This window comes from Chinchilla lanigera, unplaced genomic scaffold (assembly GCF_000276665.1).
Source record: "Chinchilla lanigera isolate Chin_1 unplaced genomic scaffold, ChiLan1.0 scaffold00004, whole genome shotgun sequence".
In the NCBI taxonomy this organism is placed as follows: domain Eukaryota; kingdom Metazoa; phylum Chordata; class Mammalia; order Rodentia; family Chinchillidae; genus Chinchilla; species Chinchilla lanigera.
This window is the reverse complement of record NW_004955405.1, coordinates 31,114,316-31,140,728: the sequence shown is the minus strand read 5'-3', so window position 1 is coordinate 31,140,728 and position 26,413 is coordinate 31,114,316. Positions and strand designations below refer to the sequence as shown.

At 37.0% G+C, this 26,413-nt stretch overlaps 1 protein-coding gene and 1 long non-coding RNA gene across 5 annotated transcripts in view; one reads left to right on the top strand and one right to left on the bottom strand.

Moving 5' to 3' along the window:
• Positions 1–26,413, top strand: part of Cep83 (centrosomal protein 83kDa) — a 141,301-nt gene that overhangs the window by 25,096 nt on the left and 89,792 nt on the right. For 2 of the 4 annotated variants that reach the window (XM_005374473.2, XM_005374474.2), the window contains exons 2-3: positions 15,431–15,695; positions 16,099–16,249. The exons of 1 other annotated variant lie outside the window; for it this stretch is intronic. In XM_005374473.2, coding sequence (XP_005374530.1) covers positions 15,526–15,695; positions 16,099–16,249 — 321 coding nt within the window. In that variant the 5' untranslated portion in view covers positions 15,431–15,525. Of the gene's footprint in view, positions 1–14,084; positions 14,107–15,430; positions 15,696–16,098; positions 16,250–26,413 lie in introns of those variants that run through there. One more of the 4 variants, XM_013518399.1, reaches the window with a different exon arrangement.
• On the bottom strand, positions 14,310–15,417 carry LOC102029259. Its single transcript, XR_259417.1, has 2 exons — positions 14,841–15,417; positions 14,310–14,483 (listed from the first exon to the last, which is right to left on the bottom strand). It is a non-coding gene; the product is annotated as an uncharacterized LOC102029259 (long non-coding RNA).

The window sequence follows — 26,413 nt, the reverse complement described above, 5'->3', positions numbered from 1 at the left end:
GTATTGTCTGTACTGTTCTTTTTGATATGTTGTAAAATGTTGTCTGTCTGTTAATGTTTTCCTCCTTTTATTTTTAAAATAATTTAAAAAAAAAAGAATTCCTACATGTCCATAAGAAAACAAGTCAGTACAAAAAAATTGTGCAAAAGACTCAAATAGACAAAAGAAGATATCTAAGATATCTAAGATATCTAAATAGACAAAAGAAGATATCTTTCTTCACAAAAGAAGATATCTAAGTGGTCCGTAATAAAGAAAAGGTGCTTAATCATTATTTAAAAAGAAATTACCTTTTAGCCTTTTGAATATACTCTTTTTCAGTTCCTTGAATTATTGAAGATATTGTACCATGTTTTAGCGACATTATTTTATTCCTTTTTATGTTTAGATCTTCAGTCCAACTAGAATTTGTAATGTAAAGGCCTGAATTTCTTTTTTCCATAAAATAATCTGGTTATTCCAGTGCTGCTTTCTGAAGAAACATTTTTTCCTATTGTTTAGCAAAGCTACTTTTGTTCTAAATAACATGTCTTGAATGAGTGACTCTTTCTGGGATATATTTTGTTCTGTTTATCTCTTTGTAATTAAGTCAATGACATACCATATCATCTTACAGTAGATTTATGTCTTGATATCCAGTAGATAAAAATCTTCCCATGTTATTTTTAAAAGTAATTTCCACTGCTATTGGCTTTGACCTTTTGCATTTACATATACAGTTTTGAGTTGACATATATTAACTATACATATCTATATCCTGCTTTTGCTTTGGATATTGATTTATATTACATTATCTATGGATGAATTTGGGGAGAATTTATAGCTTTAGAATGTTGTTTTACAATCTATACACTTAGATCTTTCATGGGGGTCTCTCAGTAATAATAATTTTTCCATAAAATGTCTTGCAAATCATTTTGCCTAAATATTTGATTTTTTTGATGTTATCTTCAGTCTTTAAAATATTTTGTTTCTGATCTGTACAGTGAAATTAATTTTGTGTAGTCCGTTTTGCTAACTTGCTTTTTGTAATAATTTCTCTGAATTGTTTTAAATTTTTAACATACACAAACAATATCTGTATATAGTTTTATTTTTCCTTTTTCAATTTTTATGCCTTTTATTCCTTTTTATTGCTTTAGAGCTTTAATGCAGTGTTGAGTAAAAGAGACTAATGTCCTGATCATAGTCTCAAAGGGAAGGGATTTTGAGATTTTAAAATCAAGCATGGTGTTAACTTTTTCTGTGCACACCATTTATTAGATTGATGTGCTTTTAAGTTATTAGTTTGTTAAATTTCAGGGACCTAAAAGTTGCTTTTGCTCCAAAGCACTGACTCTTGGGCCTATGCATACATAATGGATAACTAAAAGGAGGATATAGTTTGGCATCCTTGTTTTTATTTTATATATGTCTCCTTTATTACCTTAAAACTTTGGGTCCGATTGCTACTCAGCTCTGCATGTAGGTATATTAATCACTTACAGAGTGCCTTTCTAAGGATTGGTTTCTTAACCCTAAGTTTACCTAGCATATCTCATGCTCATTTAAGACTGAGGACACCAAAATAAGAATAATTAAGGTATATTTAAGGTTTCTGGGGGCATTAAACTGCCCCCTTTTAGAACATCCCATTCCATACTCCTCAAATGGCACCTAGAACTGTACAGTCATTGTCTTAAACCTGTAGTTACCTTGGATTCCAGCAGAACCTTTGTAGACAGATCATCCCATGATGAGAACCACCGCCCCCCATGTGCCTAAGTAGGAAAAGTTATCTCGTGTGAACTGCATTGCCCACTGTTACAGTTTATGTCTAGATATCCCCCCAACGGCAGAGCCTCATAGTAAAGACTTTTGAAGGGTGATTGAATTATGAGGGTTTATAGGTGATTTAGTATTGGGAGATAGGGTCTGGTTGAAAGAAGTGGGTTAGTGGAGGGTGTGTCTTGGAAAGGTCATTTTGCCTGGCTCTGCCCTTTGCCCCTGTGCTTTCTAACCTCTGTAACGTGATCAGTTCTCCTCCACCATGCCCCTCGGCTGTAATGTCCTGCCTTGGGGCTAACTGAATGTGGATTGAAGCATGACCCAAAAAAAATCCCTCTTCCTTTATATTGCAGGCATTGGGTACTTTGTCCCAGTGCCAAGGAAAATGACTAAAATACCCTCTCCCATGGTAAAGACTTCTTTGGAGCCACCTTGCAGACCAGAACTGAGATAAGGATCCACCAGCAACCCAATGAAAACTTGCCCCTTTCCTTTGTCAATGGACTAGTCTGATAATCTCCAGTGGTGTGTCCCTTCAGCTCTTCTGACTCTGAAGTCCCTTCCCCATTTTTTTCTTCCTTCTAAATTAAAGCTTTGCTTGCATTCTCTCACATTTCTTGCCTAGTTTAAATTTGTTACCAATGGGTCAGATGACTGCACATCTAGTACCAGATTCATTTCTTTCTTTTTTTTTTTTTGACATGAAGCTCATGTAAAATTAACTATTTTGCAGTAAATAATTAGGTGGCATTTATTACATTCATAATGCTGTGTATATTATCACCTCTATCCAAAATATTTTATCACACCAAGAAAGCCCTGTGCACATTAAGCAGTCAGTGTCCACTTATCCCCTTCTCTCCCCACCCCTCCTCTCCCCTCCCCTCTTCTCTTCTTTTCTTTTCTCTTCTTAAATGAGGTTTTTGTTGCTTAATCTGACATTGAACTCCTGGGCTCAAGTGATCCTCCTGCTTCAACCTCCTGAATAGCTGGGACCATTGATGTACACCACCAGGTTTGTTTCTTGCTTTCTCTTTTCCTTCTGTTTTTTTCTGCTGTTGAGTGCATCTACTAAGATTTCAATTCATTTCATGTACTTTTTAGTTCTAAAATGTCCACTTGGTTCTTTTTATTTTCTAGTGTTTTCTAATTAAGATTTGTATTTCTTCGCTGTTACTTTCTCTCATATTTTAACCACTTAATAGTTTACCTCAAGTGTCACTCAGGCAGTGCATCTTTTTATGTACTGACTATCCTGAGGGTTGACCAGGTAGGTGTTATGTCAGCCAGTCAATTCTTGTACTGAATAAATTTGATAAAATTTTCATTTTTGTATTTCCTGTTGTATTTTATAAAAATTAACAAAAAATGCAATTTTTGGTCATCCTGTATTTAAACAGTTGGACTGCCAAGTGGTTAAAAGCTTGTTTGTAATTTCTTGGTGACACATTTTTTTAAAAAAATCAGGACTGCTTTAAAATCTGTTTCAGATAACATCTCTGTCATCAGTGTTGGCGTCTAATGTCTCTTCCCACTGAATTTAAAAATCATGATATAATGTTTTTCTGTTGAAACTGGACATTTAGGGGGTTGCCATAAGAAGTCATAAGACTGTTGATCCTACTTAAATGTTCTATTTTAGTTGGCTTTTTCTGATTCTGTTTTGGCAGAAAAAGTTTTCCCCAACTGGCCTTTTCATGACATGAGTTGGGAGGGTTCCTTATTATTTCCAGGTAATTTGAAGTCTGGCCGCCCATGTGATCTCCGCTGATGGCAGAGGAGGGCTGCCTTGTTACCACTGGGGCAGTGGTGCCCGTCTTAATTCTCCCTTAGGTTTTCTGTGACAGTGTACACTTTTTGTATACCTTCCCAGCAAGTTATTGATGTACTTCGTTACAGCTTGGTCAGAATAAAAGCTGGGCCTTTTTCAGTTGGTCTTTGCTTGTGTGGATGGACTAGTGATTGAGTAGATTGTAACTGTCTATAAAGGTTTTCTGTCTTTCTACATTTTCCCTTTCTTGTTCCTTTGGTTGGAGAGCAGGCTGTGCAGAATCCATTGGTTGCTGGTTGCCAACTTCTTCAGCTCAGAGTCCAAGATATATGGGAAAGAGAGCCTAGGAAAGTTAGCACTGTGTATGTTCTTAGATCTTAGGTCATTTGGTCTGTCTTCTAGTCTTCATTTGCCAGCATTGTATTATGATGTTAAATATGTAATGTCCAGGACATTTAATTATATTAGTTAATGTAAAAGGGAGAACTAATACAACTATTCTGTCTTCCTGGAAGCAGGAGTCTTTGTCCAATAAATTTTAATATGTAATATCAGTTTTCATTTAGTTCTAGATAGTTTCTGATTTCTGTTGGGTCCTTTTCTTTGATTCATATTATTTAGAAATGTATTGTTTTTACTTTCTGAGGATATTTCCAGTTATCTCTTTATGTTGAACTTTAGTTGCATTGTGGGAAGAGAACATACACTATATAATTTTGATCTTTTAACAACTTTTGAGATTTTCTTAAAAATTACACGTTTATAAGTGTTACCTGCATGCTTGAAAGTGATGGGTAGCCTGTGGTTATTCGGTACAGTTTTCTGTATGTCATTTAGGTTAGGATGGTTTAAATTGTCTGTTTTCTAACTGGTTGTTTTCATCTGATTGTCCTATTAGCCATCAGTAGTGGTTCAATTCTTCCCTTATTATTGCAAATTTGTCTCTTTTTCCTTGTTGTTCTCAGAACTTCTGCTTTAGATACTTAGTGGCCATAGTAAGTATATATAAATTTAAAACTGTCATACCTTTCTGGTGCATTTAGCTTTTATTTTATTTTATTTATTTTATTTAATTTTTTTTGGTTTTGGTTTTTCTCCGGTACCGGGAACCGAACTCACGACCTTGCGCTTGCCAGGCAGGCGCTTTTGCCGCTGAGCTAAATCCCCAGCCCCCTAGCTTTTATTTTATAAATATCCCTCATTACTTCTCTTGCTTGACTTAAAATTTCTTTTATCTGACATTAATAAAGATCTGCCATCTTCCTTTTGATTAATGCTTACAGTATCTTTCTTACCTTTCTTTCAGCCTTTCCTTACCCTTATGTGTTAAGTATAAAACTCTTGTAAAAGAATATTTAATGAATTTTTGTTTGCCTTTTATTTGAGACATTTAGTTTATATACATTAATGCAATTACTGATGTTTGCTTTAATCTTCTGTATTACTGTGTCTACTTTCCTACTAGTTTCAAGGTTTTCTTTTAGACCATTGGTTCTCAACAGAGGGCTGAGGATAATACGCTACATATAGCAATGCGTTGAGGTGTTTTTGCTTTCACAAGTAGGGAGAGTGATGCTACAGGCTCCTAATTGATGGAGACTAGGAATGTTGCTAAACATTCTTAAATGCACAAGAGAGCTCACCAACAAACAATTACAGTATATGCTTTAAAGTATCAGTCGTGCTGAGATTGAGAAACTGAGTTTTTTTTTATACTTTAGTATTTTTAATGGTTATCCTACAGGAAGATTTAATAAACTTTTATTATTAAAAAGAGAGAGATGAAGTAATTTAGGCTTTTAGACCATGTATAGTTTGTGTTATGTATTCTTAGTTTCCTCCCTCCCTTCTCCTTTGAATAGACTTTAGTTTTTAGAGCAGTTTAGGTTCACAGTAAAATTGATTGGAAAGTACAGAGGGCTCCCATGGATCCTTTTCTCCCCATACATACAGCCTCCTGTGCTATCAAAATCTTACACCAAAGTGGTACTGTTGGTTACAACTGATGATCCTACATTACTGACACATCATTACTAGCCAAGTCCGTAATTTACACTGGGGTTCACTCTTGGTGTTGTACATGTTTGGGCTTCAACAACTGTGAATAGACATGTGTCTGCTTTTATAATATCATACAGAGTACTATAGTTTGACTGCCCTAAAAATCCTCTGTGCTTCACAGATTCATCTCTCTTCTCCCAAACCCTGGCAATCACTGATGTTGTTTACTATTTCCCTCGTTTTATTTGTTCCAGAATGTCATGTTAGTTAGAATCATACTATATGTAGTCTTTTCAGACTGGCTTCCTTCACTTAGTTTTATGCATTTAATTTCCGGTATTCTTTTCCTGGCTCAATAGCTTATTCCGTGTTACTGCTGAGTATTATACTGTGGATGTATCACAGCATATCCGTTTGGAAGGGTACGTTGATTGCTTCCAACTTTTAGCAATTAGGAGTAAAGCTGCTGTTAACACGTATGTGCAGGTTTTGGTGTGGATGGAAGTTTTCAACTTACTTAGTAAATACCAAGGAGTATGATTGCTAGCTCTTACTGTAAGAGCATGTTTAATTCTGCAAGAAGCTGCTGAACTACCTTGCACAATGGCTGTTAGTCAGGTATTCTTCACTAGGATAACATATCTGATATATTGAAGGAAAATAGGTTTATTTTGACTGAAGATTTCATAGCTGACTCCAAGGCAGAAAGGGTATGGTGGAGGAAAGCTGCTCACCTGATGGCAGCCAGGAAACAGAGCTAGGAAGAGTCAGAGAGAGAGAGACAGAGAGACAGAGAGAGAGACAGACAGACAGACAGACCGGGAGAGAGAGACAGAGGAGATGGACTAGCCACAAGCATGTACCTGTCCACGTTGTGGCCCTATGACCTCTGTCCTCCAAGCAGGCCCTAATTCCCTGTTGCACATTCAGCTATATACTCATCAATAGATCAGTCCATGGTTGAGGTTAGTGCCCCCATGATCTCTAATCACCTTCCAAAAGCCCGCCTCTGAACACATGAGCCTTTTGGGAGACACTTATTATCTGTAAAATGTAACATGGGCTGAAAATGGTGAAAAAGGACCCAGATGGTTTCACAAACTGACCCCTCAGGGGGAGAGCGATCTGGACAGAATCACCAGACAGCTGCCACAGAAGCATTAGAACAAAGGGTTAATAAACTGCCTCATTTGTTACCAGAAAATCAGCTATTGATCTGATCATATGATCATCCTTTTTTAAGCCGTTTGATGTGGGTTACACTGATTGATTTTCAGATGTTAAACTAGTCTTACATGACCAGGATAAATTCCACTTGTTCTTGGTGAGTAATTCTTGTTATACATTGTTAGATTTGCCTTGCTGGTATTTTGTTGAGAATTTGTGCATTTATTTATACCCCTCACCCGAGCTCCTTAAAAATGTGGATAACATTCTCAGCTGGAGACCATGTCAGAACAAATACACAGAAAATGGCTACCTGGCAAATTTGACTTATTGACTGTAGCTTGTAAACTCCTTTCCTAGAATTTATAATACGCGTCGATAATTAGCCTCTTCTGAGACAGTGCAGGGGCTCTACAATGCTTGTAATTATACCTCTACTGACTTATGTACCACTTATGTCATAATGTATTTTCAGTTATATATATGGTAAAATCCACAAGGTACTTTAGTTTTTTTTTGGTATAGGGAATTGAACTCAGGACCTTGCACTTGCCAGGCAGGTGCTTGTGCCACTGAACTATATCCCTGGCCCTCACAAGATACTTCATTAAGTCAGAATTCACTTAAACATCTGCACATATTTATAATTTTTATTTTATTTCTTTGTGTTTGCAAATCTTTACAGCTTTGGTGTACACCTTCTGGGATGAATTAGTTCTTGTTTGTCTGAAAATGTATTTTATCATCATTTTTATTTTTGTTTTCATTTTTTGGTGGTACAGGGGATTTTGACCCAGGATTTCACATTTAATAGGCAACTGTCTATCCAGTTATTTTTATTTTTAAATTTTTAGGCAGGGTCTTACTAAATTACCCAAGCTGGGTTTGAACTTGCAATTCTCCTGCCTCAGCCTTCTGAGTATCTGGGATTATAGGCATGGACTACCATACATGGCTTTTACCATCATTCTTGAAAGACAACTTCCCCCAACCCCCCGAAGTATCCATCTATAAGATTGGCAGTTACAGTATTTTCTTTCATCACTTGGAAGATAATAGTACACTGTATTCCAGCTTTCATTGTTGATGTTCTGTTTTTGTTATTTAGTTGAAGATACCTTGTTCTTTTTCTGGCTGATTTAAAATTTTTCTTTGTTTTTGGTTGTAGCTGTTTTACTATGATGTGTCTGGGTATGGATTTCTTCTGTTGACAGGCTCGAGGTTTATAGGACTCTTTGGAGAAGTTGTCATGTTTTTTTGTAGATGTCATGCCTGCTGTATTCTCCATTCCATTTGGGACTTTATTTGCCTGTCTGTTAGAATGACATTTTAAAATTCCACTCTCTGTATTTCTTTCCTTCTCTTCTTTTTCCATCCTCATTTCTTTTTTTTAGCTTTATCTTGAATATATTCTTTAAATCTGCCTGTTCCTTCTAACCTGTCTATTCTGAGCTTGCTGCATTGAACTCATTCTCTCTTTCACTCTCTCACTCTCTCTCTCTCTTTCTTTGCCTTGTGTTTTTGAGACAGGGTCTCACTATGCAGTTCAGGCTGACCGTGAACTCACTTTGTAGCCCAGGCTGGTCTCAAACTTGAGGTGATCCTCCTGCATCAGCCTCCAGAGTGCTGGGATTACTGGCATGTACCACCACACCCAGACTAAACTCTTAATTGGATTATCATATTTTTTATGTTTTTTTTTTTTCCCCTGGTGCTGGGAACCAAACTCATGACCTCGTGCTTGCCAGGCAAGCACTGTACTGCTGAGCTAAATGTCCAGCCCCAATATTTTTTATGTTTTAGAATTTCCATTGAAATTCCATTAGGTTTTTTTATGGTTTCTAATTCTATGACAAAATTCTCAAACTTTTAAATATTATGTTAAATACAGTAATAATATCAAAACACTTAGAATTTCTGATAACTCTTAATACCAAGACCCTTTGTACTATGTATCTGTGTATTGCCTTTTGTTATTTGTTGACTTTAATTTATGTTGCTTTATCTTTTTTTTTTTTCCTCTGGTACCGGGAATTGAACTCATGACCTTGTGCTTGCCAGGCAGGTACTGTGCTGCTGAGCTAAATCCCCAGGCCCTGCTTTATCTTCTTATGGATCTGATTACTTTATTATACATCTGATTCTTTTATTATGAATTTATTCATAATTTTTTTTTGGTCCTGGAGATTGAACCTATGGCCTTTCACACTCCATGCACATGTTCTGTCACTGAGCTTCACCCCCACCTCCCCATTAGAGAATTGTTCCTAAAAGTAATTTGAGGTCTAGTCTATCTTTCTTCCAAATTACCCTTATTTCTCAGAGGCAGTCCTTAAAGTGTCAACTCCAAATGAAGGTTGTTCATCAGGGCTTCCCTATTCCTTGCTGGTCTAGTCTGTCTTTCTTTCAATTTGAAGGCTGCCAAAGGTGCTCAGTATTCTTGTCCCCTGCTCTGGATCTGGCAGGTGCTTCCAGGGGGAGGTGGTCACAAATACCTGTCTCATCTTTCTGTATCTTCACTTTTGCCTTCATCTCAGTAAACGTTTATTCTCATTAGTTTTCCTGTGCCTTCAAGCAGATGTTTAAAATATGTGTAGCTTGTGATATCTTTATAAGATATTTGATCCAAATTACCTAATCTTCCATTGTTAGAAGTAGAAGATCATCTCCAGCTTTCTTGATGTAAGAGGTAGACAGTATATTTTCTATAGTATTTAAAATAAATGAGTTAAGGTTTTCTGTTGTCAGCTATAAGCCTCCTTTTAATTAGTATAAAAGATAATTCTTTCTTTGTAACCTAGATAAAGAATGGTAGAACTACTTTTGAAGGCCAAAGAATTATGAGACCTTTTTAAAAAATCTATGACACTAGATATCTAATTGGAGGACTACTATATTTTCCAAGATTATCATTGATTAATTGAAGAATACTGAAACTACAGAACTGAATATGTTATGTGTAATATATTGTGTGTAATAGTTAACAGGTACAAAATTCATTCTGACTTTGGTAAGACTTGCACAAGTAAGGAAATAGTTTTCTGAGATTTTTAACATATCTATAGAGAAGAGTTCTGAAAAGGGCTATACAGGCTATTGGCAGATGGAATTTAGGGGCTCATAACTTTGAATCAGGAAGTTCTTTCTAATATCTAACCCAGTATTTAAGCCTATTCTTATTAATATTCAGTCATCCCAGGAATAGAGAACAATTAATGATTGTAGTCCGTAAGTGTGGGGTGGTTACAGTATAGGGATCACAAACTCAGATGAAATCTGCCTGAACTAAGGTATAATATACATGTTTGGTCATGGCATAGTAAATAGCTGCCTTTAGCTGGATATTCTCATCTTACAGGAGGAAATGATACTAAACAAGATAGCATGGAAAGTGAAAGTATTGGACCTTGGTAGGGATGTTTTGACTTTGTCTCATGCAGGAGCTTAGCTTCTCTTGCTTGGAACAGAGTACCCAATACCTGCAGTTAGAAGGAGCAGGAGAGCTTTAATTTGGCTCACAAATTCAGGGGCTTTTAGTCCATGATTGGCAAGCTCCAACACAGAAACATTATCATGGAAGGTTGTAGTGGAGCGGAGCTGCTTACTTCATGACAGTGGAGAAACTGCGCAGGGGAAGAGTACCAGCAAATATCAGCTGTGGTAAATAGAGTGCTTATGTGCATCCACAGCACCTAAGTAGTTACAGGAAATCTGAGGGCTTTTCAAAGGCACACTTTCTCCAACTGGGCCCAGCCTCCTCATGGTATATGCCAAAACCCCATGATCTGATCCATACTCCAAGACTTAATTCAGGCGGGTTGACAGGATTAACTAGTACAGAGATTTTGAGTGACAAGTCAAATAACATTTGTTGAATATTAGTCTGGCAATATGTTGTGGGATGACTTACGAGGAAAATATTGGACATAAATGTGAATCTCTTATAATTGTCTGATTATGACGTAATAAGAGTCTGACTTTTGTGGTAAGTAGGAGTTAACAGAGTTGGGTAAATTTTAAAGGAAGAGTATTAGTTGGGCATGGTGGCGTATAACTAGGATCCCAGCATTCTGGGATGCTGAGGCAGGAAGATTGCAAGTTGGAGCCCAACCTGGGTATTTTAGTAGATTAGGAATGCTATATCTTAAAATAAAAAGCCCTGGGGAATGGAGCTTAATATGAAGGACTTGTCCAATTGCCAGTACTGCTGTGAACAAATACAAATAAAGGAAGGAAGTATATTGGTGTTCATATAAGAAACTTGAGCAAGCCAAGAAAGCTTTGAGGTTGTAAGTATGGCTGAATTGTAGCATAGTATTGATAGTAATACTAAGGATTGGTAAGTCAGGTTGAAGGTAGATTGAAAATAAAGATGATGACTTTGGGGGCTGGGTATTTAGCTCAGCGGCAAAGCGCCTGCCTGGCAAGCACAAGGTCGTGAGTTCGGTTCCCGGTACCGGAGAAAAACCAAAAAAAAAAAAAAAAGATGGTGACTTTGATATAAGATATTTTGAATATGGGGTAACAGCCAAGTTGTTTATTGTACAATTGCAGATAGGGACAGAAAATGAAAATGAGATTATCTTGAGAATGTACTGATTTGATTATCTGAACAGTGTTTGATTATTAAAAGAAAATTGAACAGCAGAATGTTCAAAGTACAACGTATATGTTCTGTCAGTATCCCATTTTTGTTTTTCTAGAATTCACTATTATTAGCTTAGTGTATATTATTTGACTCTGTATATATATATATAAACACGAGCATGTATGTTGTTCATATTCTATGTTATTCTGTGAGGGCAGATCCAGTGTACCCTTTGTAATTCATATTAATAGCTGTACTTAATTCAAGGACATTTAGATTATTTCTGATTTTTCATTTTTTATTAAAAATGTAAAGAATATTATGTACTTATATTTGCACACTTATTGAGCTGTTTTTGTAGAATAAATTTTACCATTGCCAAAGGGATTAAGTAGATGTGTCATTTTGATTCAAGTAACTTTTTTTTTTGGTACCGGGAATTGAACTCAGGACGTTGCGCTTGCTAGGCAGGCGCTTGTGCTGCTGAGCTATATCCCCAGCCATCAAGCAACTTTCTAGAAAAAATTGTATTGAGGTTTGTGAGCATGTGTGCAGTTTTTTTTGTCTTTTTGAGACAGAGTCTCAATATGAAGTTCAGGCTGGCCTTGCGCTCACTTTGTAGCCAGGCTGGTCTCCAACTCACAATGATCCTCCTACCTCAGCCTCCCAAATGCTGGGATTACAGACGTGTGCCACTATGCCCAGCCTATGTATGCAAATTAACAATGTTAATTTTGTTTTTTAGAAGAAAATAGTATATCATACATTTGTGTGATACCCACTAGTAATGTGCAATAGGGTATTCTAGCTTTTATTAGTCACCAAAATTAGCATATAAGAAGTAGTTAAAATTGTAATCACTGTCTTTGAACAGGAGAGATTCTCCTAGCATGGGAAAAATGTCCTATCATTTGGAGTCTGGTGAATTCCTTGTTTGCAGACAGCTGTCTTATAGCCTGTTTTTGCATGATGAAGAAAGCAAGCTCTATAGTTTCTTTCTTTTCGTATGAGGATACAAATCCTTTCACAGGGACTCCACCCTCAAGATCTCATCTAACCTAATTATCTACTAAGTCCTTAACTCCTAATACCATCATGTAGGGAATTATGTCTTTAACATTTGTATAGGGGGGAGCTAAACATTTTTCATAGGGGCTAGAATTGGAGATGGAGTTGGTGATTGATTGAGAAAAGGATATCCTGAAGTTGGTAAAGTCCTGGAAAGTACTTCTGTGGATTTCAGTACCAAAAAAGGGAAGAATAATTTTAAAATTTTATTCTCCAAAAATACTTGTTTTAATGAATTTTATTTCCAAAGGAACTTAATTCTCATTTTTTTTTTTTTGGTTTTTTTCTCCGGTACCGGGAACCGAACTCACGACCTTGTGCTTGCCAGGCAGGCGCTTTTGCCACTGAGCTAAATCCCCAGCCCCTTAATTCTCATTTTGAAATAGAAGTCAGTGGGAAATTTTGATATATACAGTGCTTAACTGGAATAAAAAAATTCATTTTAGCTCTGAAATCTTTTACTGTTTGTGGGATTAAAGCAGTTTTTAATTGTCCTAATATACTAAAGGCTTTCAGCTAGTTAAAATTAAAACCCTGTAATACTTTTTGTTGGTATTAATGAAAAATGTGAAGTAGGTTTTATAGACATTAATTTGAGTCAAAGAGCAGAATCAAAAGCATGTGCCAGGTTTATGATCCAGTTCCTAGTTCTGTTTTTTTTTTTTTTTGGTATGGGGATTGAACCCAGGGCCTTTGTGCTGAGTTACATTCCAGTCCTTTTTTATTTTGAGTCTTGCTAAATTGCACAGGTGAGGCTTGAACTTTTGATCTTCCTGCCTTAGTCTCCCAGAGTGCTGGGATTGTAGATATGTGGCACCACACCTGGCTACAAATGTGTCAATTTTTTAAAAAAGGAACTTTTAAACAGGGTAAGTTTGCATACAGTATTTACAAATGTTGAATCCTAGTACTTGTTTAAGTAAGAATAAGGGGTAGAGTGTTCTTAAAGAATGTTTCTTTTTTTATTGAAGAGTAGTTTTGTTATTGGAATCTCTTGGCAACTTGAAAATGTTATCTCGTAGCTCCTTCTAAAAGTAGCTTGCAAATTAAATGTTACTAGGTTCTTGGTAGCTTGCCTCTCCTTCTGGAGTTAGATTCCAGGTTCTTCTCATCTTGGATAAAGAATTGAATGAAACAAGCAAAGAGCAGTGGCCAAGTTTATTCAAGAAAGTAAAAGTGAAGAGTGGGGGAGAAACTGACTCTGCAGAACAAGCTTGGGCAGAGCAGAAAAGACAAAAGCAAGATAAAAGAACACCCTGGAGGAAGCAGGGTCCGGTTTCCTGAACAAAGCCATGATAGCAAGTTCTTCTTGAGGCCTGTGTCCTTTCATACTGTCCAAATCTCGAGGAAACTTGTGAGAACTTCTGCGTATGTGTCCTGAGAGGCAGTGCTGGGATCCTATACTTCAGGCTCACATCAGGTCTAGACCATACTTTTGAAAATTTGCAAGTTCTTGCAAGAAGTCTACCTGCAGGGCTTTGGGAACTGTTGAGTGTCTGGGATCTTGTAGTTAATAGGTCATGCCTACTTCCCCAGCCAGTTTTGCCACACCCTAATTTCCTATGTCAGTCTTACAGGAGACCAAAACAATCTCAGTTTTTTTAGCTTTTTCTTTTTTCTTTTTTTTTGTATTTTTTTTGCAAGAGGATCTTACTGTGTAGTCCAGGCTGGCCTTGAACTTCAGCAGTCCTCCTGCCTCAAGCCTCCCAAGTGCTGGGATTACAAGTATGTGCCACCACACCAGGTGACAATCTCAGTTTTAAAAGTTTTTTTATGTAATATATAGACATTACATTAATTTATCAGAGGTGATATATTTCAATCAAGGCTGAATAATTTAATGGATGATTTGCATAGGCCAAAGATCTTTTGTTGTAAGAAAAAGTAAATCATGATACCCCATGACTAAGGGAGAATATTATCAAAAAAAAGGACAGAACTACTTTAAAATTTTAGATCTTATTTATAATAACACTTTTAATCATTTTTTACTTCTAGCTGCAGATGTTTAGTTGCCATCTGCCTTAGTTACTTGCAATATGCTGGACACCCAAAGTTAGGGGAAGAAAGGTTTATTTCACCTCACAATTTGTACAGTTTTCAGTCCGTAGTGGGATAGCTCTAAGGCCGTTTGGTATGGCCAACGGGCATCGTAGAGGAGAAATAGTCCATGGCAAAGCAAGCAGGAGACAGAGAAACAGTAAGCAGGAGCAGCAAGCCTGTCTTCCCTTCCCATACTCAGGCTGGGGCTTCTATTATTCACACTCTTAATCCCAGTATCACACCTCTAATCCACATTCACATACCCTAACCTAGCTACCTTTGAAATCCCACCCCTTGATTGCATGAGGCTTTGGGGGCACTTCTAGGTACAAGCTGTAACACCATCATAATGGTCAGGGCTTGTGGGCATAGGTGAAGTGATTGTTTCCTATTCTTAGCACTATACATTACATATAGGATGTGATCGATACTTACATTGTTTTTCAGCCTTTTGCCTAAGATCAAGTGTGATCACTACTTGCATGTTGATTGGTTTCTCATCTGTATTAGCAGGCTGAATGCAGTTTTCTTTATGTCAAATAGAATCTTTTTTGTAGCATTAATCACAGACATAGTACTAGCTGAAGGTCATCTTTGTGAAGACTGATTCTCCCTAGCCACTTACTAAACTCAAAATGACTTTTCCATAATTTAAGAGTGTACATTTTATACCAGGATACTCTCTTGAAGATTACTTCAGTAGCTGACTCTAGTTTGTGTATCCAGGAGTACTTAACTGAAAAGTCCATACTTCTGGTGTAGTTAGGTTAATGCTTGTAGTTGGAACCTTGTAGTTATATTAATGCTGTCATTGTAACCTTCTGTAAGCATGGTCACAGAATCTGTGGGGAAGAAAATATTAAAGATATGATTCAAATTTATTTTTGCATTTTGTTTTATGAACATTTTGAAAATCTGAAAACTGGGCTTTGTTATAAATTGATAGAGCATAATAAGTGATAAAAATATAGAGCAATGGAAGCTTAAAATTCATGGGCACTAATTAAGTGTATTTCCCTGTGCAGGTTAAAGTTGGCCTCCTGAGCTTCTGCCTTAGCAAGAAAGAAGTGGGAAATACTCCTGAAAACTAAAACATTAAGAAACCACAACTTATTTTTACATGATTTTCAGCTCACTTACCAATATGGACAGTTTTCCTAACATTTTTCCACCTGGTGGAGATGGTGGTCTAAATTCTGAATCTGAGTTCCAAAAAATGTTAATTGATGAACGGTTAAGATGTGAACATCATAAAACCAATTATCAGACTCTAAAAACTGACCACACAAGGTAAGATACTTAAATTAGAGGTGAGGCATAGGACTTGGGTTGTTAAGTAAAGTTACTAGCTCTGTCTAGGCTAAGTGTTTCCTCTAGAGCATAGAGTATAACTGTTACTATTTAGTATATTAATACTTTTGATACAGTAAAATTGTTGCTTTAAAATTTCTTTGTTTCAAAGCTGTGATACCAAGTGATTAAATACATCCAGGTGGCTAAATATGTTTTTCCCCAAAAAGTAAAACTGCTTTCAGAAACTACAGTATGAAACTGTAAAGAAAAGATATTTGCAAGTTTAATGGAATGTTTGATAGTAATCTTGTTTTTCTTCAGTGTTGGTTGACTTTACATAAAGTAATGCAATTAGAAAGCAAAGGATACACTTCAAATTGAATTCTCTTTAAAAAATCAGATTGCAGGATGAGTACATAAAGTCACAGAATGAACTGAAACGCCTGTTAAGTGAAAAACAAACTAACCAGGAAAAGTTCCAGTTGCTGCTTGAGGAGCTAAGAGGAGAATTAGTAGCGAAAACTAAAGACTTAGAAGAAATGAAACGGCAGGTGAGACAATATATTCAAGCTTGTATAAAAATAGTGGAAATAAGTAGTCTTGGTGAATATGTTAAATTCTCTGTATTTAATGATTATTTTGCTATAGTACCAGTTGATATGATTTAAACTTCTTTTACATATTCTGGAATGTTAGCTATCATATATGGTGGCCATGAAACTATTATTTTTATGTAAACTGATATTATATTACCTGTTCTGACTTAAATATTTCACCACTCAGAGTAATTAGGGGCAAGGCCAGTTATTAAGCTTCAGAATTAAAAACAAAATTCAGAATTAAATAATTTTTTAAAGAGAAAGATGTAATACTTTTTTTTGTCTTTTGAGAAAGGGTTTCACAATGTAGTTTATGCTGGCCTTGAACTCACTGTGTAGCCCAAGCTAGCATTGAACTCCAGGTGATCCTCCTGCCTCAGCCTCTCTAGTACTGGGATTATAGGCATGTACCCCCATGACCCACTAATTTTTGTATATGTATTGCAACTTAAACTATGCTAAAAAGATAGATATTTTTAAACTGTTTCTTAAAGGAGACAGTAGAAACAGTGTGCAAATAAGACTTATGTACACACTGTAAGGTACATGGGTTTCTAAAGCAAAAAATAGTTGAGATGAAAGTGCTAACCTACTGTTTCTTTGATTACTATCACACTTTCATTTTCTTGGATAGTAAATCCAGGTTTACCTTCAACTCTAGTCAAACTGATGATAACTTTCAAACTAGTCAGTAACTTTCAAATGGATGATATTTTCCTATGTCCATCTACACTGTAAATAGCGCTATCTAGAATATGTTGGGTGCTAAGTTTGTAGAGTAAGTGGTATTTTCCAGTTTACTTAGTGTGGCATAATTTATAGATTTCCTTTGATAGCAGCCTTAGACGTTTGTCATTCAGTAGCTTAAAAGTCTTCCATTGTTGGGAGCTCCACTAAGCCTGTGTTGGAACCTCTACTATACTGTTCATTCCCAGGTTACTTGGGACATTTAAATAAGAAAAAAAAAAAAAAAAAAAAAAAAAAAATCCCAGGAATTTGAGTTGAAGAGGGAAATATAAATTTAATCTTGTAGAATCAGTGGATTAAATATTTTAAAGACTGAGAGTCCTATATGAATGGAAGCCATGATTACAGAACTTTAGGTATTTGAGATATTTTTAGGCATTGCATATAATTAAATAATTCATTCTTGAGAGTAATATCTAAACCATGTTTATTTGTACCAAGCATATATAGGAATAAGCTTCAGAAGGCTGAAGTGACCATATTAACATCAGACATAATAAACAATTCATCAGATATCAAAAGGACATTTTCTAATGAAAAAGGGTCAATTCATGAAGAGGATAATGACCTTCAACACATCACTATGTCACTATGCCTTTTTTTATTTGGTAAAGAGGATAAAAGTTTCTACATGTGCTGTGAGAATTAATGAGCTACTATGTACATTTTACTGTAGAGCTTGATACATAGTACATACTTGTAAATGATGACAGTTCTGTTCAACCTGAATTTAGGTTCCATCAGGGCAGGAAGTTGTTTTCACTATTTTTCCACTGTTTAGGACAATGTTTAGCAGGTACATATTTGTTGAAAGAATGATATGAATAAGTAGAATAAGCAGTAAGTTTATTATTCTGTTCATATATCATGTTGAACTTTCTGTGTCATATATGCCTAAAGCCTCAGTATCTTAGAGTTGCTAATCATCTAGTTTATTTTTGTATCTGTTATGGAGATGTGTTCAAATCCTAATCAGTAATACCCCATAGTGCGACCTTATTTAGAAATAGGTTTTTACACATTTAAGAAGTTGTTGAGGTCATGCTGGAATGTGATATGCTTTAAGCCGGTATGACTGGTGTTAAGAAGAGATGAGAAGAGATGGAGAGAAAAACTTGGGGCTCAGCAATGCTCTGTGATGACAGAGGCAGCTGTGTGTCAGCATAGCACCAGCAAAGAGGAAGGGGCAAGGAAGGAGTCTTTGTAGGTTCCACAGGGAGCCTAGCCTTGCTGATACCATAATTTCAGGCTTCTCACTTCCAGAACTGTGAGACAATAAATTTTCAGCTGTTTTCAGACACTCAATTTCTGGTTTATTCCTAGAGCAGGCCTAGAATAGAGCAGGCCTAGAAAACTAATACACTATCCAAATCAAATTTTTTTTTCTAGAACATTTTGGATACAAGATCTTTTTTTCTCTGCTGCAGTGATACAGAACCTAGTGAATCTTTGTTTGGTGTTTGTTTTTGAAACAGTATTTCACTATATTGCCCATATTGGCCTCAAGCTTTCTGATCCTCTTGCATCAGCCTCCTGAGTACTAGGATTATAGATGTGCGCTGTTGCACCTGGCATGTACAGAACATTTTAAGAGTTGCTGTTTCTGTTGATGGATTGGGGTATAGTAAGTACTTTACCGCCCCTATTAAAAGGGATTATCGTCCTTCCTGTTCCTATGTTGTTCCTTGGAGCCACACAAAAGAACTTGGGCTGTTTCTCCATGATACATTCCCAAATGCTTGCTGATAAGTGTAATTTACCCAGTTAAGTCTTCATTCTCAAGATAAATTTATCTTATTTCTTTGTGCTATTTATCTGGCAAAAAGAAGCTAAACAAACATCATGTATACATCTATAAAGATAAAGCAATTTAGCTATTTGCTTTAATGGATGTTTGCAATTTATATAAATCATAAGTTAAGAAAGGCTCAGTAAATTCAGATATAAGGTTAGCAAGAAGTATTCCAGTGAAGGTTTATGAAAGGTGATTATTTTTGGAATACACATGTATTTTGTCTAACTGAAAAAAATGTCTATCCCTTTGGCTTCTATAGAAAAGAGATATAAAATACATTGATTTATAGAATATTTCTCCTTCAATAGTGAGTGAGAATACTAGTGCCTAGCTCATAGGATATTTTTAAAGATGGATTTTGAGCTTGTTATGACTTGTATGTAGATGTCCCGCCAAAACCTCATGCAGTTATAGGTGGAGCTTTTTCAGAGGTAGCTTGATCTAGAGTATCTGATGCAGGGATTAGGGCTGTGTGATTACTAAATCTGTCCACTGATTGGTTTGGCACCCACCCTAAGCCCCATAGCCTAGATAGAGACAAAAGGGGCAGGAGGAAGCTGCTAAGGTCACTTGGACTTGCTGCTTGCAATTTTGCCTTGTCTTTGCTATGAACTCTTTCTCCTCTGTGATGACCCTCTGGCATGCCCCCCTGTCTTGGAGCAGTCCGTCTATGAACTGAAACCTCAACAAACTGAGCTAAATAAACCTTTCCTTCCTTAACTTTAGGTGTGAGGTATTTTGTCTCAGCAGTGAGAAAGAGTAACTAAGGTAGAATTTGGTACTAGAGAAATGGGGTCATTGCTGTGACCATGTGTTTCAGAAGCCTTTGGAACTGGCTTGTTGGAAGAGTTTGGAAAGGTTCAGAGATGCAGGCTGAAAACGCAGCCCTGGAGAGTGTTAGGCTGTACTTGATGGGAGATTCTGGTCAGAGTTCAGAAGACCAGAATGTTGATAGAAATGATGCTGATAAAGACCAGCCGACAGAGGTTTCTGTTGGGAAGAATGACTGGATTGGCTATTGGATCCAGACAATGTGTGCTATGGCTTGGCAGAAATCGCATTTTGCTCATGCCCAGAGATTTTGCCTGAGACTGAGATTAAGGACAGCAGACTAATTAACCCTGCAGAAGAAATTTCAAGGTAGTCTAATGTTGAGTCTGTGGTATAGCTACTGTTGGGGGGTTTTTAGCCAGATTTATGTTGAGAGTCAATGCCAAAGACCCCAGCAGAATGACTTAAAACATTTTGAGTTTAGCCAGAAAGGAAGCTCCAGTGAAGTTGTGACCTCTAAAGATGGAACAGAGGACAAATTGGTCACAGGAAAGACTATCAAGAGAAAGCCAAATATCGTAAGAATACAACAGAAAAGATGGCCTGAAGACATCAGAAGAACCAGCAAGACAGCCTTTGCAGCCTCAGAATTGCAGAAGTGAAAGACTTTGCTTTGAGAAGAGTGCCCCAGAGCACTATGTTCTAGATTGGCAGTGGCCTAGAGAATTTGTTTCTCAGAATTTGGTTCAGAGTGTTTAGCAGTCCAGGCACTCAATTCTATAGCCAAGAGAGAAGGAAGCCTGGCTATTGCTCCAGCTGGTAGCAGACCTTGGCATCATCCATGTGGTGCTGGTTTTAGGTGCATGCAGAATGCAAGGGTTGTCTGATCAGGAAGTTTTCCATGCAGATTTCAGAAGAATTATGCTCTTGAGAGCAGTGTGTGAAGCAGTGACTGTGAAGCAGAAGGTGCAGTGGAGACCCCAGAAGTTTGGAAAAGCCCGGAGTATGGATCATCTGAGGAAATCTACAAAGAGTGAGCAAAGCTGGCCAAAAAGAGAAGCCATAGGAGTTAACAACCACCATGGCAGTGCCATCAGGGTGGAGCCACCCAAGCCCTTTTTGGAGTTCACATCTTAACAAAATTTCCTCTAATGCTGTACTTGGAACTACAGGAATGAATGTTTGCCCTGCTCAGTTTTGAACTTAATTTGGTCCTGTTTCTCTTTACCCTCCACTTTGTAACTTTTAGAATGGAAATGTCTATCTTGTTCCATTGAATGTTGGAAATGTTTAACTCTCTTTTCATTTGTACAGGGGCTTGCAGCTAAAAGTTTGCCTTAAAGCTCTGAGGAGACTTTGGACTGGGACTTTGCAGCAAGGCTGACACTATTAGGACTTTGGCAACTCTTGGAGATGGAATAAATGCCTTTTGTATAAAGGGATGTGTATGAGTCTTTGGGGGCCTTGGGGTGGGGTGTTGTGGCTTGTGTCCTGAATTTCCTGTAAAACCTCATGAAATCATAGGTGGTGTTCTTTAGCGGTGGCTGGGTCTAGAGTTATTGATGCTGAGATTAAGGGTGTGTGATTACTGATTGTTTTGGTATCTAGTCCAGTCCACTGATTGGTTTGGTAGCCACACTAAGCCCAGTAGCCTAGATAGAATATAAAGGGCAGAGACAGCCTGTCTGATATTTGGAATTTAGATTCTAGAATATAGCAACACGAGGAAAAGAAAGAGCAGGAAAATGGGCCCTTGGCACCCAACAAGGATCTGAAGTGAGCATTAAAGACCCCAGGGAAAGTGAGTATTGGGACCACAACACACAGAGGAAGGTGGCAAAGCAGCAGTTTCTCCCTAAGCCCTAGGTCATGGTGTGGGAGGCTGACTTGAACCTGCAGTGGCACAGTGACTACTGGCCTCCACAGAGAAAGGCACCAGTGGAATGAAGCAGTGGATACTGCAGATTGTAGTGGCTAGTGAGTTATTTGGGTCCAGACCTCCCCCCACCCACAGGGGGATATTGGCTAGTAGCCATTTTGGAAAGGTGCCAGTGGAAGTCAGAACTCAGAGCAGTTGTGGGTTGGCTCCATCCAGTGGCTCCAAGTGTCAGGGAGAGATGCTACAAAGTTCAAGCCAGCAAGAGGTGAGGGAACTGAGTTCAAGCTGGCAGGAGTCAATGGGGAGTGTTGCGGGTGAAAAACTCCAGTTCCAGCCTCACAGCCAGAAACCAGAAGCAGCCTAAACTTCAGTGGAAGTAAAGGCCTGTGTTTCCTGGCATTATCCACCATTGCCTTAATTCTACTTTGGTTTGCTGGGCTTGATCCACACGTATCTGGGCTCTGCCTGCCCCATCTGTCAAGCAGAGATGGCAGAGACATACCCTGAAGTGTGTATATTTTTTTCTGCGTTTCTTTTTTCTTTGCTTTTTAAGAAAATTTTAAAATCTTTTTCTGTATTTTCTCTTTTCCTTGGTTTGTTTTGTTTTTATACAAGTGAAACATTGTTTCTAGTTTTTGTTTGTTTTGTTCTTGTTTCTGTTGCTTTTTTCTTTCCTTTCTGTCTTCCTCTCTAGTTCCCAAAGCTTGCATAATCTTCCTTTGTCCTCCAGCCGTGCTTCAAATCCCTTTCTCTTCTTCCGTTTCTCTATTTTTTTTCCCCTACCTCCTTTTGAATTTTTTACCCTGAGGGTAAAAATCATCATATTGAGGTGATACTTACTGTACAAAATTTTCTGTGTTTTTTAAAAAATTTGGTTATGTAACTACAAATCCTGTTCATATGGTTAAAGGTGGCAAATTAATAGTTAACCACATTTTGTCATTTTCTAGGCTGTGTTTAATCCGATATTACTGACTGTGGTACTTTAGCCATGATGACATAATTGTTCTAATCAGTTGTTCTTCCTTGTATGCCAAGACTGAGATTGCCTGAGGGTCATAAGCGATACTATGGATGAGTGCCAAAGAACTAGGGTTAGGTCAAATAGGCAGCAATTGCTCATCCCCAATAAACTTCAGAGGTAGGGTCTTGCAGCAGACTCAAAATGCAAAAACCAGCTACACCTGGAAGGCATCTCTGAGAAATTGTAATTTTCCAAGGGTTTTAAATGCTAGCAATAGGGGCTGGGGATATACCTCAGTGGTACAGTGCCTGCCTGGCAAGTGCAAGGTCCTGAGTTTGATTCCCAGTACCAAAAGAAAGAAAAGCTAGCAGTAAAGATACCTGCTGTAAACCATTCAGAAGCATCTATGTAGGAATTTAAAAAAAAAGGAATGAGAAAACATTTAAGCAGCAGGCAGCCCCTGCCAAAGACAAACCCAGGGGGCCTTAAGTTGTAATAATTTGCAAACCACTAACCTTGGCTCTCAGAGGTGGTAACAGTGGAAGTAAAAAAGGAAATGAATGAGGCTCTAGAAAAAACCCAATTAGAAATAATTTCTCAGATAACTTCAGTGATGATGACCATAATGAAAGGCATGATTAGTGAATCTAGAAAAGATATAGAGAAAAAAGAGGAACTTAGGAAAATGAAGGAAACCATGAATGCCCATTATAGGAAAGAAATGGAATCCGTGAAATAGCTACAATCAGCTATCCAGGAGATTAAAAATTCTACTGAAAGTATGCAATAGAGAAAAAAGAGGAACTTAGGAAAATGAAGGAAACCATGAATGCCCATTATAGGAAAGAAATGGAATCCGTGAAATAGCTACAATCAGCTATCCAGGAGATTAAAAATTCTACTGAAAGTATGCAAAACAGAATGAACCCATGTGAGGACTGAGTCAGATCTAGAAGACAGCATTATAGTTAGAGTTCATGAAAGGAAAGATTTCTTCAAAACAGCAAGAGACCATGAAAACTCAACCCACCAGCTCCTAGATGATGCAAAGAAGAATAAGATTGGTCAGAGTCAATTAAAAAACAGGAGCTAGCACAAACAATATAAAAAATGTTTCATAGAAGTAATGGCAGAAAACTTCTCAAGCATGGGAAAAGAACTTGACATACATAAATATTAGTGAGGTATATAGAACTCCAATGAGTCATAATAAAAAATAAATTACCCTAAGGCATATAATTCCAGAAATTCAACACAAGGACAGAATGTTAAAAGCTGTGAGAGAAAAGGAACAAACCACCTGTAAAGGAAAGCCCATCAGAATTACAACAGACTGCTCAACACAAACCCCGAAGTCAAGGAGAGCGTGGAGTAAAGTGTTTCAAGCACTGAAAGTAAATAGCCTCCAACCTGGGTTGATGTACCACACAAACTTTCATAATGGATGGAGAAATAAGGTACTTCCATGACAAAGAACACCTGAAGCATTTCATGGCCACCAAACTAGCACTCCGCAATGTTCTGAAGGAAATTGTAGGAAGATATAATGAAGACTCCAGTGAATCCCAACAGAATGAATCCAGCTAGCAAAGTAAGTAAGTAAATAGACAGAAAAGGGAACCAACATCAAGAAAATAACACAACAAGGATAAGTCAAAACATATCAGCTACAACCATTAGTGTAAATGGTTTTAATTCACGAATCAAAAGAAACAGATGGGCAGAACAGATCAAGAAAAAAAGATCTGACAATCTGCTGCAGAGAAAACACATTTAACTCAAAATAAGATTCAGAGACTGAAAGTCAAAGGATGGAAAAAAATATTCCATGTGACAGGAACCTGGAAAACAGGGAAAAGTGAATTTCAAGCCAAGGCTGATCAAGAGAGACAAAGAAGGTCACTATGTGCTTGTTAAGGGAACAGTCAAAAGGGAAAAGATAACAATCATAAATACATATGTAACAAATACCAGTGTACCTAACCACAAATATTAATGGACATGAGAAGTCAAATAAGCACTAATACAGTTGTAATAGGGAGCCTCAATACCCCACTGTCACAAATAGATACATGAACTAGACAAGAAATCAGCAATGAAATATCAGAACTGAACTGAACTTTGGAGCAAATAGATTTAGTAGATGTCTATAGAATGTTCTACCCCACAACATCAGAATACGCATTCTTAGCTACACATGGGATGTTCTCCAAAATAGACCACATATTAGTTTATAGAACTTGCTTAAGTAAATGCAAAGGAATTGAAATTATCTCATTCATAGTATCAGAACATGGTGCAATGAAAGTGGAAATCAGGGCAATAGAAACCACAAAAACTTCATAAATACGTGGAAATTAAATAACACCCTCCTGAACAAACAGTGGGTTACAGATGAAATTAAAGAAGAAATTTTCCACAATTAAATGATAATGCCAGTGCAACATCTTGGAACTTACGGGATGCTATGAAAGCAGACCTACAAGGGAAATTTATAGCAGTAAATTCCTATATTAGAAAAACAGAATGAGCTCAAATAAACCTAAGATTGAACCTTAGCCTTCTAGAAAAAGCAGAGCAAGTCAACCCCAAAGCTTATGGGAGGGAGGAAATTACACAAATTAGAGTGGAAATTAATGCAATTGAGACTCAGAAAACAATACAAAGAATCAATTTTATCTTTGATAATTTTATCTTTGAAAGATAAAATAAAATGGACAAACCCTTAGCTAACCTTATCCATAAATGGAAAGGCTCAAATCCATGCACTTAGGAATGAAAAGTGTGAAATCACAAGGAATCCTGCAGAAATGCAGAAGATCATTAAGCCTACTTTGAGAACCTGCTTTGTAGCAACATAGATAACAGAAGAAATGGACAGATACATTTGAATTACCAAAGAAAAGATACATATGAATTACCAAAGCCGAATCAAGAAGAGAAGATTCGAAATAACCCAATATCAGTCAATGAAACCGAAGTTGTAATTAAAAACCTACCAACAAAGAAAAGCTCATGTCCTAACATTTACTGCTGAATTCTCCAAGAAGCTTAGAAAAGATATAATGCCACTACTTCTCAAACTCTTTAATGAAATTGCAAAGGAAGCAGTATTCCCAAGCTCATTCTTGGAAGCAAGCATTACCCTGGTACTAAAACCAAAGATGCATCCAACCAAGAAAGAGAGCTACAGGGCAATCTTCCTAGTGAACACAGATACAAAAGTCTTCAGTAAGATACTGGGAAACAATGAAGCAAGTCATCAAGAAGATTATACACCATGACCAGGTAGGATTCATCTCTGGGATGGTTCAACATACGCAAATCAGCAATGTAATATATTAACAGAATGAAGGACAAAAACCATATGATTATCTCAATATATGCTTGGAAAGCATTATACTCATTCATGATAAAAAGCCTATAGGAAATTGGATTGATTGTCTTTGTCTCAATCTGATAAAAGCCATCTATGACAAACCAACAGTCAGCATCATACTAAATGAACAGAAACTGAAAGCTTTCATTCTAAAATCAGGAACAAGGATGTCCCTTATAATTCTTATTCAATATGGAACTCAATATGTTCTGGAAATGTTAGCCAGAGAAATTAGACAAGAGAAAGAAATAAAGGGAATAAGGAAAGGAAGGGAAGAAGTTAATTTATCATTATTTGTGATACTCTATGTAGAAGACTCAAAAACTCCAACAGATGACTTGTAGATTTAATAACCGAATTCAGTAGCGTAACTGGGTACAAAGTCAACACTCAGATATCAATAGCATTCCTGTACACAAATAACACTGAGAGATAAAGTAGGGGAACTGAGAGATAAAGTAGGGGAACCATACTTTTTACAATAGCATCTAAAAAAATGAAATAGTTAAGAGTCAACCTAATGAAGGAAGCAGACAACCTTTACACTGAAAACTATAGCACTCTGAGAAAGATCAAAGAGT